Source organism: Apteryx rowi, unplaced genomic scaffold, assembly GCF_003343035.1.
Source record: "Apteryx rowi isolate R43461 unplaced genomic scaffold, aptRow1 scaffold_68, whole genome shotgun sequence".
NCBI lineage: Eukaryota > Metazoa > Chordata > Aves > Apterygiformes > Apterygidae > Apteryx > Apteryx rowi.
Genome location: NW_020450960.1, coordinates 2,464,504 through 2,479,304, shown reverse-complemented (window position 1 = coordinate 2,479,304; position 14,801 = coordinate 2,464,504). Strand labels below are relative to the sequence as shown.

The following is a 14,801-nucleotide window of genomic DNA, read 5'->3' as shown; positions in this document are numbered from 1 at the left end:
AGAAACATCAGGATATTCCATAAAGAGCTTCTGGCTACTTAAGGAATGTGATAACTTCCGACAGCTGAGGACAAGGCAATATTGACTACTGTCAYGCTGAAACAGGGTAATGGTCCATCAGTAAAAGTCCAGCAGTTTAGTTGTACAGCTGCGAAGCTGGAAGCTAAAGGGGAAGATGAAATTCCCACAAAAGATYCATAACACATTTGACTGCTAGGGCTGGACTATACCATTGGGAAAGGAATTTATTTCTGATGCAAGGTGGTGACAGGTACAGGTCTAAAAATATGAAGCAAGCTAGCCTTTTAGTGCTATAGGAAACAACTGCAGATTCTCTGAGGTACTCCTGAATATTATACACATTTTGAAATAGGAGATGGATTCTTTCCCAGAAAAAAAGGCGCTCTCTAGTTGGCATGGATCAAAAAGACCAGTTTATGTAGAGCAAGTGCTTGTATCAGGTTTAAAGAGAAAATATCAGGACAGCAGGAAATTATAATGTGATAAAGGAGTGCCCTGAGCTTCTGCAGAAACAATAAGGCCTCAAGGTATCTAATTTCAGAGCCCAACAGTGCTCTGCTTTAATGGCATTAAATTTATGTTACGTGTAAGGCCTGAAATGTAGTGTAATAATTTCAAGGCCGGCTTCTGAACGTGAGATACCTTTACAGAAGAGCCACACAAAAGCTTTTAGCTGCCAGAACTGGAAGCCTGCACAAAGCCTGCACGAAGGCAGCGCACCCGAGCCCTGCGCGGGACGGCGGATCGGCAGCCAGCAGACACGCGCATGCAAGCAGTGTTCGTCTGCCTTGTTCTAATGGGCTTTGTCTCTCCTGAAGGAAAGCAGGTGATCCATGAAAATGGGTGTTTAAGAAATCCTGCATTTCTGGGAATCTGTTTGGCAGCAGCAGGACTTCTACCAGTAAGACTTCCTGGACCAAGGTTAGTGCACCTATAACTTGGCTGCTAAATATGAATTAAAAGTTTTTCAACTGAGCATCCTGACACTGGAGTAATTCAAACTTGAACCAGAAACAGACTTTCTGTAACCCTTATTTTCCTAAAAACTTCATGCAAAATCCTAGACATGAACACTTCCAATTTTTGGAGCCACCGCTAACCTTTACAGCTTGAGTCTGTTTCTTATTTTTAGGCTGGAATCTGCATATTCAGCAATTTACAGGTCATTTCCTACTTTATATCTTGCTGTTAATATTGTGCCTCAGCATGTAAAGCCATAACCCATGTAGGTGAGGCTGGAAGCAAACAACTGGAAAATCATGATATGAAATACATGGGCTGCCCTCTTTATTGATAAGATGCTGTTTAAACTTTTGAACACCTTAGAACTCCAGAGACTTATTTAATTAGCTTATTTACCAGAAAGATAAATGAGCAGATTGTGCAAGGTGACTTGTGAATGTCAATCACAGGAAGGGAGAGACCAAATTTCCTCCGGCACCAAACGTGGGYCTCATAAAAAAGGTGGTAACAGGGATGGGAATGGGGGGACGGTGTCTGCCCTTGTCCTCCCTACACCCTGATAAACCCTCCTCAGAAACTACAACTGCAACCAGGCTCAAACATTAGAAACCTGGCTTACAAAAAGCTCCAGCGAAGAAAGAGATGGATTTACAAAGCAGAGGGAAGCAGCAAAGCAGCCGAAGCTGCAGCGCTGCCACTCCTGCCGCACCTCCGCTCTGTCCCGCACGAACCACGGGTGTGCTCGTGCCCTGYGCGCCCGCAGCGGGCAGGCAAAGCAACTGGCCCGATGTGCAACACAAGTGGCAGCTGGGGGGGTGCTGGCAGGGGAGAGGGTATGTGCTCTCGAGAGCACTTGAGCACAGGCTGCAGCAGACACGCGAAAACGAGCGCAGGAACACAAATGCCCGCCAGTTGCTCCTTCACAAAACGAGGATGCTTGCCCACAAAACTTGCCAGTCCAGACTTGTTCCCAGCAGGACAGCTGGAACTCATCTCATCTTTGGACTGCCCGGAGAATTAACAAGGTCATGTCCAATTCATGGCACTTTTGGAAACCTGACTGCATTCCTCCCCCTCTCTCATCTCTGTCTTTGCAACTGGCTTTTGAGCAGATTTTACCAGTGCCAAAAACTGCTGTTCAGTTATGGAGCTACAGCCTGGTACGGACCAGACAACTACCAGCTCCCTGCTAGGCTGAAGGGGAAGGACCAGCTTCACACCGAGAGGGGGGCGACTCAAGGCTGTCTCAGCTTTGGTTGCCATCTGGCCAGCATCCATTTGGATGGCAGATATTTCTGACAAAGGAGCTGTGAATAAAGCTGAACTTTCTSCCCATCCACCCTTCTGAGGCAACAGGCAGCTACTGGGGCAATCATTTCTTAGCTGGGTGAAAACCTGGAGTGACTGATCATCCATCCCCCTACTCCAGCTCCTTGCTTACATGACCTTTCCCCTCAGGAAACTCTGAACTCCTAGGAGAACAGTGATCTTTGTATGTGCTTTCGTCCTCTAACCATAATCAGGGCTAAAGAAATCTGACAACATACTTACGCACACAGACAGGAGTCTTTCCAGACCAGTGGTGGTCCTGCTGGCAGATCCTCACAGACATCCCGATCAGGCGGAAGCCAGGGTTACACTGATAAACCACGCTGCCCCGGTAGTTGTAGTTCTCACCATTGATCATCCCGTTGACGATGGGACTGGGCACACCGCAGTGCCCCGCTGCAGGAGGGAGACAAGAGCCATCACTGAGGGTTTGCGCCTGCTCCTCCTGAAGCCATCACAAACCRATCTGACTGTCTGCAGGGATCTGAGTTTGAGTCTCTGCAGTAATAAATAAAACCACAGCAGCAATAAAAACAACATATCATTTTTAAAGCTTTCCTCTCCAATCTCAAAATGCCTCACATCTACTGAACAGTAAAGAATCACAGTCTGCTTTCTCTTTATATCTACTCAAACACCTACTTCAGTAGCACTGAGTCCTTGCCTGGGTTCTTTCTCGAATTAGGATCTAAATTTCCTATTCCCTCCTGAAATTCCTCACCACATCATGGATGCTCCAACACCTACCCAGACATTTCACCTCTGCTCCACTCCAAAGTCCATTCGCCATGCACTCTCGCACACGGGACCCTACCAGGGTGTAGCCAGTGTTGCATGAGAAGATGGCTGTAGCACCGTAGCTGGTCAATGTGCCAATCTTGTTCCCATTAGGTGGAGTTGGCAGGTCTCCACAAGAGATAACTAGAAGAGATCCCAAAGTACAGTGAGCGCGAACAGGCACGGAGATTCATTTTTTAATGAAATGTAGTCAATGAAACTCCTCACCACAAGTTATTACTGAAGTCAGAAATGAGTAGGAAAGATTACTTAATAGTTACGTAGACAATAACAACTACTCACAGTCATATTACATGAGGTGACAAATATAACTGCTATTAATATTTATGCTTCAGGACATGAGGCAAGTACTAAAGATGAGACTTGGCTAGGAAGAAATTTCTATACACAGGAATATTTCTATTATTAACCCATTAATTGATATATTTGGGAAGACTGACTTACAGAAAAGCTATAAAATGGCACTGAATTACAGGGTGCTTTCAGGTAAGAAAGTGACACCAGGGACTTCTGTGCTCATTCTCACACAGTGACCTCCAGGACAGAGCTCAAGCCTTCAGAGCAGATCCCCAGAAGACACCCGKCCGAAAGCCTGGGGATCCAAGCTCCCCTGGTTGTAGGGTGTAGYGGCAGCTTGCCCAGGAGCCCTTGCAAACAGAGCTCCCAGCAACAAAGTTCACCTCTTTATTTAATCCACCTTAAAGAGCTGCAAACCCTCYGGAGCTTTTAAACTCAGCAAGAAATCAGAGACTCACGCCAGGTTTTTCTGACCTTAGTGCATTGCCAAGTTTCTGTCATTTGAATTTAGGAGGCAATAATGCTGAAGAAATAAAATGGGGTCAGGCTCACGCTCCCAGAACTGGCTGCAGAGCTAGCGGGGGGAAAACTACATCTGTCACTGAAGTCAGCAGTTGCATCTCCAGAAACAAAGGGAGACAGGAGGGAAGGGAAAGCTGCCATTCTGAAGGAGAAATTTTTCTGTCTCTATCTGCACTTAGCRAGAAACCTCCCCATGTTTGACAAAAGAAAAGATCCAAAGCACAGCAGTCATTTCAGCGACTGCTTGTTTGCCAAGAGCATTTTGGATTTACAGGTGACACCATTACCCTCGTAAACTTGGYGTTTGCATCAGATTGAAAGAGGTTAGGTTTTAAATCAGAATTTTTTTATTTCTTAAAAGCAAACTTCAGAGCAGCTGGCACCAGTGACAGCTAAGCTGCTGGGACCTGACAGCAACAGACGAGCGAATGCGCTCGAGTTCCTGCAGAACTGTTTAGATTAAACCAAGAACCAGATCAACATATGACCTCTCCCTTCATCCAAACTCTCTTCTACCAGAGCAGCTCAGCAGTCRTGCTCTCAGCTGCTGCCGAGAGCGGCCAGGGCTGCGGTGCCTTTGCACGCAATGAGCAGCGCTCGCACGCATGCTGTACGGGGAGCAGAAACCGCATCCCCGCAAACCGCCGGGGCAGCTGCTCCGCCCCGCCGGCTCCCGAGACGCACTGCTCTTACTCTTGCAGGTCGGCATCGGTTCGCCAATGCTCCACTTGCCGTTGGCTTGGCACCTGATGACCCGCTGGCCCGTGTAGTAGTACCCGGGGTCACAGATGAGCATGAGCTGGGCGTTGTAGTGGTACTGGATCTCGTAGGTCAGCCGCCACCGACCGTGCTCAACTGCAATGCTGTTGATATCGGGACAGGTGACAGCTAAAAACCAAACGTGCCGAATCAGGGAAAAGAAACAAGACACAAAGGAGTTAATAGGAGACTGGACTACAGGGCACTTGGACATTTCAGCAAGCGCGATGGCTTTTTAACAGAGTATTAGCATCCCCATTTCACAGGTGGGAAACCAAGGCACTATGAGAGAGGGCATCACACCCAGGCTATGCAGGATTTGAAACCTGGTGCCCTGAATATTCCACCTGTGAGGCAGAGCTGTCTCCCCTAGAGCAGGGGGACGTTACCGATGGGAATTCCCCATGGGACTGCGCTGGCTGCAAACGCTCACCGACGCAGCGCGGGGGCTCGTTGCCGTTGCTCCAGTGCCCTGCGTGCAGGCACTCGGCGGTGGGCTCCTCGCCCAGCTGCAGGTGGAAGCCCTGGTTGCAGTGGTACACGGCCTTGGTGCCCACGGTGTACTCCTTGCCAAAGACGACGCCGTTCATCGGGGCTCTGGGAACTCCACAGGAGACAGCTGAGAAGGAGGAGCAGAAAAAAACACAGCTGAGAGAATGCAATGCCAACAGTGAATACCAGTTCCTACTGGAAGAGATGCTGGCTCTATTTTCTAATATCTACAATACAAAACGCATCAACTCAGTATTCAAAAGTTTCCACATAAAGATAAGGAAACAGATAACAATAATGCTTTGTATTTACATCCCACAGCAGCAACAATCTAAAAACACTCTTCAGCAGCACTTCTGGATTACATAAGGCAGCAAACTGTRTAATTATGTTGTGGCAGAAGAAGGCTAAATTTAGCATTATGCATGAAAAGGTAAGAGGGGAGATTCAGGGGGAAAATTGATAAACAGGCACAGTGCCAAGCGGCTGCTCAAGACGGCAGCGCTTTGGAGAAGCCGCTGAGCACCGCTTGCCGAGAGCCTCCGTCCCGTGGCCCGGAGAGCCGCCAAACAGGGTGCAAAGGGGCAGGCAGGGCTCCAGGAAAGYGAAACGCGAGTCACAGGCAAATAAAGCCAGACCAGAACCAGGCTCATTGGTGCTGCAGGAGTTTCACAATACGCGGCAAGCCCTGCTACCCCTTCCCTACCGCTGGCAGTCTGTCACTCAAACGCGTGCTTTTTTTCTGTTAGCATTCGCAAGAGCTGGGAAACCAAACCCAGACTCACCTCCAAAAACAACAAGTGGGTTCCCATCCCTCTCTGAGTTTTGGCTCTGGGGGAAGCCCATCTCCTTGGACTGCAGACCCGCAGCCCGCCAGCCCGGGCAGGCATGGGATGACAGCGGGTAGGGACAACCCGGGACACGTTATGCTGTCACTGCGAGACCAGCAGCCAGCGGGGCTGCCAGCCAGGCAGGACTCAGAGATGAGCAGAACCCACTGGCAACCACTGATTTGGTGGCCAACACCTAATCCAAACAATTATCTGCGTTTTTAAAATACTCCGAAGGAAATTCATTCCTTGCTGGAATAGCCAGAGCTGTTCCTGCTCACCTGATGCACGAGCTGGAGATTAAGCCTACGCCTCTTGAGCCACAAGCAGATATGCTAAAACCTGGTTGCCTGCCTGTTACTCCCTCCACACACAAACTAGGGTTAGAAAAGCAACAGCCCTAGGAAAGTTGTCTTCTGGTGACATGGGCCTCACTGAGTGTTGAAAGGAGACAACAGCCTAAGCACAACCACTGGAGTTTTCTACCATCAAAGGTCCAAGATGCTTTTATCCCATTACTACTACATGAGTCGGCCTGAGCCCAGCCTGGAGCACAATTACGCAGCACCTTGCAGAGGCTGGTGGTGCTAATAGGTGTGAGTAATTCAGCAGGCTCGTATTAGCACGATCGGGCACATCCCTGGTTGAAATGATAATGACATGTATGTCATTTCATCGAGCGGAGGAGCTTGGCGAATCTCTCTACAAAGCTGGGTGTCTAGACAAACAGGCACGCTGAATACCAATTTCATTCTGAGGCAAAAGAAAGTCCTACCCTTCCACCGCCATCCTGCAACTCTTTTACTACTACTTTTTGATGTTATATCCAGTCAAAGGGACTGGTAAGAAAGCTGACCCCTTCCCCTGCCACGGCCCCCCGACAAAGCCTTCTCCTTTCTCTGTTGTCTCCTGCTCCCAGGAGCCGGGGAGAGAAAGGAGAGACAGAGACCACAGTGCTTAGGTCTACGTTGAAAGAGGACACAAAGACTCTGGGTTCAGGGAGTTGGTGAGGAAGCTCCCACTGGTCACCAGAGCTGGGCTCAGAGGCCAGTGGAGAGAGCGTGAAGTCAGCAAGTTCCTGATAAAGACAGCAAGAAACATCTCTCCTTTTTCACACACCCCTGAGGACGGGCCCAGTCTTCCCAGGGGATGGAGAGAACTAAGGGCTGTATGGCCTGAGCATATTCTCTGCTGCCAGCCAAAACTCGTTATCTCCATTAGCCACCAGGGAAACTGAGGCACAGACCCCAACAGGCTGGGACACCAGGTATGAATGCAGACCAGGCCCAGCTTTTGCTCTGAGTCTGTGAGGTTTAGGTGCAACTTGCTATCTTCACGACAGTAGGATCACTGTGTGTCAGGTAGCCCTCCTTCCCGGGCAAGCTCCATTTGCGTCCCTGTCAAGTGGTCTGTTTGATTATTTGGAGCCTTTCCATTGCATAAGCCCTGCCCTGGCATAAAAGAGAGTTAGCAATAATCCAGATATGAAGCAATAATCCAGACCATCCAGACCAGATGCAGTTAACTAAAAAGTTCATTAAGCCATCAAAAATAATAATAAAAAAATTACCCTCTTCACCTGCAGATGGTCAGGCTGAAACATGAAGAGGAATCAGAGCTAACTGGGATTGCTGCCTGCTGCACCGCATGGGCTCCGGTACCCTGCACACTGCAGCACGACACTGTCCTTCCTCGCAAATTTGGCATCCTTGAGCAGAACGTGGTATTACTAAGTCTTTATTTAGGAGGGGCCCAGCATGAAGCAGAGAGGCTTAATTTTTTGGGGTGGCAGTAAACTTGTCATCTGCTCTAAAGAGCATTTCTGAGGTTCTAACTGTGGGCACTATAATCCAGGGGAATCAGAGATGATGGAAGAAAGAAGCTGTTTCAGGGGAAAGCAAAATCAACGTTTGGCTAGGACGGACCCACTGAGAGTCTGATCCAGGGAAAAAGGAGGTGCTTATGGGGGTTCAGAGGTATGAAAGCTCTGTCTGCAGGAAGAAAATGTGTTAGGAAAAGAGACAGAGGCCACATGAAAGCAAATCTGCAGCTGGGATTCCAAAAACAAAGCAGCTTAAAAATAGGCAGAAGCAATAGAAAAGGCATATTAGATCATCTTGTGTTCTCCCCCATTGTGCCAACGCAAGATTGTTCCCTGCAGAATATTCTCTGCTGCTTCCATAAATGTCAGCTAGGACTGAGCACGTAATAAAGATTATTTGAAGGGGATCGGGAAAACGAAGGAGGATTACATGCTGGCAGAGGGCAGCTATGGGAAATGGCATTTGTTAACTAAACCATGTGTTTATGGGGACCCCAGCTCCCCTCCTCCTGACACAGCCGACTGTGTGAGCAATTTATTTCACGTTGTGGGTCAGATTCCCAAATCTCTGCCATGTGGTCCTGGCCACTGGAAAGGATGAGCGATTGAGTACAGCCCAAAACAGAAGGTTGCCAGTTGGCTTAGAGAGCAACGCAGAAAAAGATGTGCTGGATTTTATGTGGCCGAACTGGGCACCAAGAAGGGAGCCGGCAGGGCTACCACCTCCGCGAGGCCAGGCGGGGGAGCTGCTCCACTGCCAATTCTCACAGACTCGGCCTTGCTGCTACTCCGTTGCCTCCTGCCATCGATCTCCAGGCACGTAACAACCATGGGCAAGCAGTAAGATTCCTGTTGTAAATATGGGGAAACAGAGAGAGCGGGTGACGTTTCCAAGGATGCAGAGGGGATATTCCACCTTCAGGATGCAACTTCGCCAGCCGGTTCCCCGGCAGTCCGTGGAGCGAGGCAGGATCTTCCTGGGTGCCGCTCCGAACAGCCGGCTTCCGCTTCGGTCTGAACTGCTCCTTGCGTGGCCAGCGAGGACAGACACGCACTTCCAGCGGGGAAACCGGAGCAGGAGCCCGCCTCAAGGCTGTGACCCGGCCCCCAAACTCTCCGCTGGCTATAGCAGGGGCGGGCTGGACAGCTTCCCCAGCGACGCTAGCRCCTGAAGCTGGAAGGGGCGAGCGTTTCCCCGCGTCGGTGGCAGAGGCGCAGCGGACCCCGGCATCCTCACGCGGGTCTCCGCCAGGAGAGACATTTACCATCTGCACAGCTCCCGAGGGATGCCCTGCTCACGGATCCCTTCTGCCTGGAGAAATGACAGCACGGAGCCGGACAAGGCCTTCCCGACTCCAGCCGAGCTCCGTAACACCGCAGGAGCCGCCGTTTCCAGGCCAGGCTGTGACAAGCAATGGATGGTCTCACACTGACGTTTCCCCCGCTGACCCAGTCGCTGGTGCTCGGGGACTCGGTCCTGCTTTGAATTATGGCTCTCGGGTGATGTCTCACGCAAGTACGGTCCTCTCCCAGCAGGTCCTCTCTCGCTATTCTCCTATTCCCCCTCTTCTCCACCTCGCTGTTTACCCCAGCGTTACACCTCCAGGAAGGAAATGCGGTTTTTGGAGCAGACGGCGAGGCTGGGGCGGTATTCCAGAACACCAGGACAGCAAACACTTCACAGCACTGCTGCCCGTGCTCGATGATATGATTTCGCTTATAGAAGATCCAGCACATGAGAGAAATCCCTCAGGCTGGGCCAATGCGCTGCTCCAGCGCGACTCGCCGGCCCCAGCRTCACGCCAGCCCGGCAGCGCCAGCGCCTTGCTGCGCGACCCAGCGGCTCCGCCGGCACCCGGCTCCTGCCAAAGCCGAAGCACCGCCTGAGCTGGGGCCCGGCTTCCCAGCGCCTCCTTGCCAACGGCACAGCTCTTTGGGTGACGCGGGCTGGGCTCCTTCCGCTCACCTCGACAAAAACACAACCTTGAGAGGGCTCCAAATGGATTTAAGCACCCACATTATAAGAAAAACCTTCAGAGGTAGGACTGCTTATTTCCCTGAGCATTTTCAAAAGAGCCTAAGTGATTCAGCAGCACAAACAGGATTTTTTGAGGCTCTTTGGTAACTCTCACACTAAATAACCCTGCTTTTCCTTAAAGCTTGGGCAGGGCAGCAATGCAGAGAGTGCAATAAGATTTTGCCTATGCTGTCTCTGTTCTCTGGCTAGTTTCCAGGGAAGTCGATGCAATATTAATCCCCAGTGCTCGGTCCCCTTGGAACATGGATGAATGTTCAAAGACATTGGAAGTCTTCATCAGAATAAAGATGGGCATTTTATCAACACAAAGAAACAGATGATTGTGGGATTGAAAAAAAAGGTGCAATCAGAAAGTGAATATAGTGAGTGAGATAAAACAGCATGAAGGCAAACCCCCTTGGGGCAGGCTGCCCTGTCCTCCCCTCCACTCCCACGCCTGGAAGGAGCCATGTGCTAAGTAAGAAATGTCATAATGATTACAGTTAATCAGGAGGAGATGTGTAAAGAACAACTACATGTCTAAATCTTATATGAAGCCAACAGAAACTGGGCACCATCTGAATCCTGAGAAATCTCTCATCCCCTACTAACACACACAGACCTAAGGAGACTTCTAGAAATGCTAGAGRAAACCCCATCCCACCAAAAGTCAGTAGGACCCATGTTCCTGACAGCCTTACCAGATTATTCTGGACAACAGCTTCTCTTGTGCTTAATCGAGGCTTGGTTGTGCCTGCGTTCAGACACTTCTGCAAGGGAAGCCCTCTGCACAGATCAGCTTTCTCTCCCCTACCCAGGGCAGACAGTGACCCTTTGCTCCCTTCTCTCCTTGCTCATTTGCTCTCAAGGACTTGTATTAAGTGGACCACACCACACTGCCTATCTGCAGCTAGAAGCCTGTGCTCAGTAGAGAAGTGGGTGAAATGCGTTTTTCATTTTTGCACCATTTTACACAGTCCTTCCCAGCTCAACATTTCACCTGACTCAGCTGCGAGAAAGAGCTTAGAGGCTGCAGACCCTCGTAAGGACACATTTGCCTCCTCCTCACCTTGGCACAGCGGGATCGCTTCGTTCCAGTGGAAGTAGCCTTGAGGGTGCTGGGAGCAGGTGGCAACACCGTGGCCAACGAGACGGTAGCCTGTGTCACAGCCAAATCGGACCGTGCTCCCTGGGTGCAGACCAGTATGGCCGAGAATCAGTCCATGTGCTGGGGGTTGTGGGAGGCTGCAGTAAGGAGCTGGAGAGAAGGGCAGAGGAAAACAAATAAGTAACTTCACATATCCAAGGCAGTGGATGGGCCATATCAAGATAAATTTCCTTTCAGGTCAGGAATTACATGGTGCTTTCCATAACCTAAGGTTGTACATGAAACTGAGAACTTGCGATGGATAAATACAAAGTCAAAGTGGGAAAGAGTGCAGGATTATTATCCAAGTTTCACTCAGCTTTAGAAATTAAGAGTAATTTCTGGTGATTAAATATTACTTAATTCATTTACTGAGTAATGTCATTACTTATTTATGACATGCAAGCAAGTTCACTACCCAACTTTATAACTTCCCTTAATTAAGATTTGCTAAGTTCCAAAAAACAGTAATTCATTTTAAGGAATTCTTAGCAAACATTCAGTATCCAGTAATGGGCTTTTGCTGAATAAGCAGCTAAGACCTCATCATAAAGGAGAGGGTCACGTTGCTCTGAGAGCAGCAGCAGAATGCCTGGCCAGAGCAGGATGTGTTTTAAATAGCTCTCTGCAAGCGTTGTAACACAACAAGACATGTAAGTTGTGCCTCATGCACCAAGCAGCTCCTATCACAAATTCTTATGTTTTGCGATGTTAATCACTGAACATCTCTGTCTCATCACTGCAAGGACACAATAATTTAGTAACACAGCAATCTTCACTGTGAATTACAGTCAGCAGAGCACTTTCTGAAGACCTGAAGCTGGAATAAACTGACTAATCAATACTTCAGTCATAGGCCAACAGCCTGCAAAAACCTATGCTGCTCACACAATCTCAGAGTAGGGCTCCCTCAGCTCTGTAGGCATCATGGTCTGCACGGTGATGGGTTTCATTCATCCAGAGCCAGATTGTCTGTGGCTATGTAAAGATATTCTGGTTCTGATTCCCGAGACTGGTCGAGCAAACCCAGCCAAAGCTTCAAGTTTTCTGCTGGAAATAAACCTACTTTCCCAAGCCTTGGCAGCTCTTGCAGAGATCTCAGAACAAGGCCAGCTTTGTACGCTTTCACAGACCTTAGCACCTTCTCCTGACACAGATGGCCTATGCCCCTCTGTAGCGATTTCACAGCAATTCCTAGCTGAAGAGATGGCCACGTTCTTGGTGGAGGCATCTGGTCTCTGCTGTGTACTTACCAAAGTAGCGGATTTTGAAGCCTTTTCTACTGTATGCATGATCAGAAGACCAACGGAGATAGACTTTGTTCCCACTGCTGGTAACAGTCAGAGGAGCAGAGTAGTTCCCACTTAGTGACAACAGCAACGGACTCTGGCCAGAGGGACCTTTAAGAAAGGATGGAACAAGTGAAAGTCAGGGCTGACACAGAGCAACAGTCACTCTTGGGCTTTATGTGCCAGGATGTGTTTCTGCAGAAGGAACACACATATTTTGGAACTGCAGTGTATGAGCTTCCACTCCACTATGAGCCTAGGAATGACAGCTCATGCTCAGGTTTCCTTTCGTGAACAGGAGTCCTCACACAGACACCTACCTCCCAGAAACCAATTGCAAATAAAGCCCTACTGATCACAGTCAGACCAGGATTTTGCTCCAGGCAGTATGCCTTCAGCTCAGGTCATGATGTGCAACCTCAGGAGCATCAGCAGAGCACTTGCATTCTGCATTTGGTTACAAAGCTACGTCACTGTGAATATTGACAGATCCCTTTTCAGATCATGAGAACTCATGGGCCTAGAAAACCCGGTTTGCACAGGCTTCAAGGATGAAAATCCCACCTTATCAACTCATCCCTTCCCAGCAACAACTGCCACAAGTCTTCCACAGCAGCTTGCTAACTCCTCACCCTGGAAAAATACTTTAGAGTCATCCAAAAATCAAATCATTGATGCTGTCTTATCCAGAAAATCAATGAGTCTTAGGAGGAGCTTTCTTTCAGTCTAGCAGAAGGTTATAAGTGTATTGGTGAAAAGCCCTCCCCACAGTGCTCTGGGAACTCAGAGATGAACAACTAACAACATTGCTGTTTCTTTCCTTTCCCCTCAGTTGTTAAATAAGGCAACCTGGTGACTCTCTTACCATCAAAGATTTCAAACTCATCATATTGCTTCTCACTCAGGAAGTACTCAATGGTGAGGGAGATGTTATACCCAGGCTCTACTTTCACCACCCACGAACAGGTCTGAAAGTGAGGGTAACTTCCCAGGAAGCTCTGGCTGAGGATCACACCGGTGGAGTCTGTCATCACCTCATTCATTGGGCAGTGCACTAAAGGGAACGTGAAGGAAAAACAACAGAAAATGAATCTTCCCTTTCTGCAGAGGAAGGAAGAAAGCACAAGACACTATGGCCAAGGTCTATCTTGACCAGCTAGGTCAAGATAGAGCACAATTCCCGTCTGCTTACTTTCACTGGACACCTAGATCCTTGGGGTTCCACAGAGAATCCCCCAATCCTGATTTAGGCTCCAAACGAAGCATGCTGCATTTCCGCGAATCTGAGCAATTGCCAAATTCAAAGGAGGGGAAAAAAACAACAGTATGAACAATCTGGTTCAACTATCTTTGCATCATTTCAGTTTTACACCGATGTGGCTTTCAGAATCAATGGCATTGCAACCAAGCAACTATTCTCTTCTCAAGTTCCAAAACACTCTCTGAAAGCCCTGGAAATTTTATTATCTGGGGGTAAAACAAGGCATGGAACCACAGGCTTCTCCCAAGTCACCCATGGAGTTGTTAACTAGGATCTAAAAACTCCAATTCCTTGATCTAATCACTAGACCCCACTCAGCTTCTGGAAATATTCAACCCAGCTGAAAGCACTAAACAGAAGGCCAGTGACAACACCCCAGAAGAGGAGGCTAACACAGAAGGTGAACAAAAAGCATAAAAGGAAAGGGACCATTATTTATCCATAATTATCTCTAAAACTAGTGCAAATGCTATACTTGTATTAATAGAAAACAGCCAGAATTATCCAGAAAGAACAGTGTATTCTTTCCACATCCTTAATCCCATCAGTGATTTTTTGACCTCTATAAATTGGTGGCCAGACGTAGTTTAAGCAGTCCCTTTACCCCCAGGCTAACAACCATCAGTAAATAATTGAATGACCTCCCTTTCTCTCCTTCAGTTCATGCTATTTCAAAAAGAATAAAGCTACAGAAAAATATCCCATTATACGGTAAAAACGTTCAGATAGGAGGGAATGAAGATGATGAAATAATCACAGTTGGAGTGAGCAAAAGTACCAGTAGGAATCCAGAGGATAAATAAGGTAACATGGTAGCATGGAAACATCTTTGGGATCCCTCCTGAGCAGCAGCAAGGTATACAATGCATCATGCTTGGGGCATTCATTTTTCTCCCATCTAATACATTTTGTGGCACTAATAGAGAAGCTGTTCCTCACAGGCTTGCCTCTCTGGAGGAATTCGCTTGGCTGCAGTCTGTTCTTCCTTGCTTTGGCTGTTCATGTATCACTGGCAAACTGTCAGAGAAGATCTCCCCCCTCCCAGGGTAAGGACGTTTGGATGACTGCTTATTGACTTCGCGAGCGCGGTCAGGCGTCCAGTGCGTCAGAACTCTGCTCAGCAAGTTTTGGTCAGTCCCAATTCAGGAAAATACAAGCTTATAGTGCCTTCCCAAATTGGGGCCTTAGGGCCTAATTTTGGATTACCTAACATGAGGCAAATCCTCCTAGACAATGCGGAGAGCCCTCAAATCC

General features: G+C 48.5%; 1 protein-coding gene across 1 annotated transcript in view; it reads right to left on the bottom strand.

Annotated features, from left to right (window-relative positions):
• CSMD2 (CUB and Sushi multiple domains 2) overlaps window positions 1–14,801 on the bottom strand; it is a 331,313-nt gene that overhangs the window by 32,490 nt on the left and 284,022 nt on the right. Inside the window, exons 47-53 of the mRNA XM_026086083.1 lie at window positions 13,152–13,340; window positions 12,251–12,397; window positions 10,920–11,108; window positions 5,123–5,308; window positions 4,624–4,818; window positions 3,061–3,234; window positions 2,536–2,709 (exon numbers count right to left, since the gene is read on the bottom strand). Of these exons, the coding sequence (XP_025941868.1) occupies window positions 2,536–2,709; window positions 3,061–3,234; window positions 4,624–4,818; window positions 5,123–5,308; window positions 10,920–11,108; window positions 12,251–12,397; window positions 13,152–13,340 (1,254 nt within the window). The remainder of the gene's footprint in view (window positions 1–2,535; window positions 2,710–3,060; window positions 3,235–4,623; window positions 4,819–5,122; window positions 5,309–10,919; window positions 11,109–12,250; window positions 12,398–13,151; window positions 13,341–14,801) is intronic.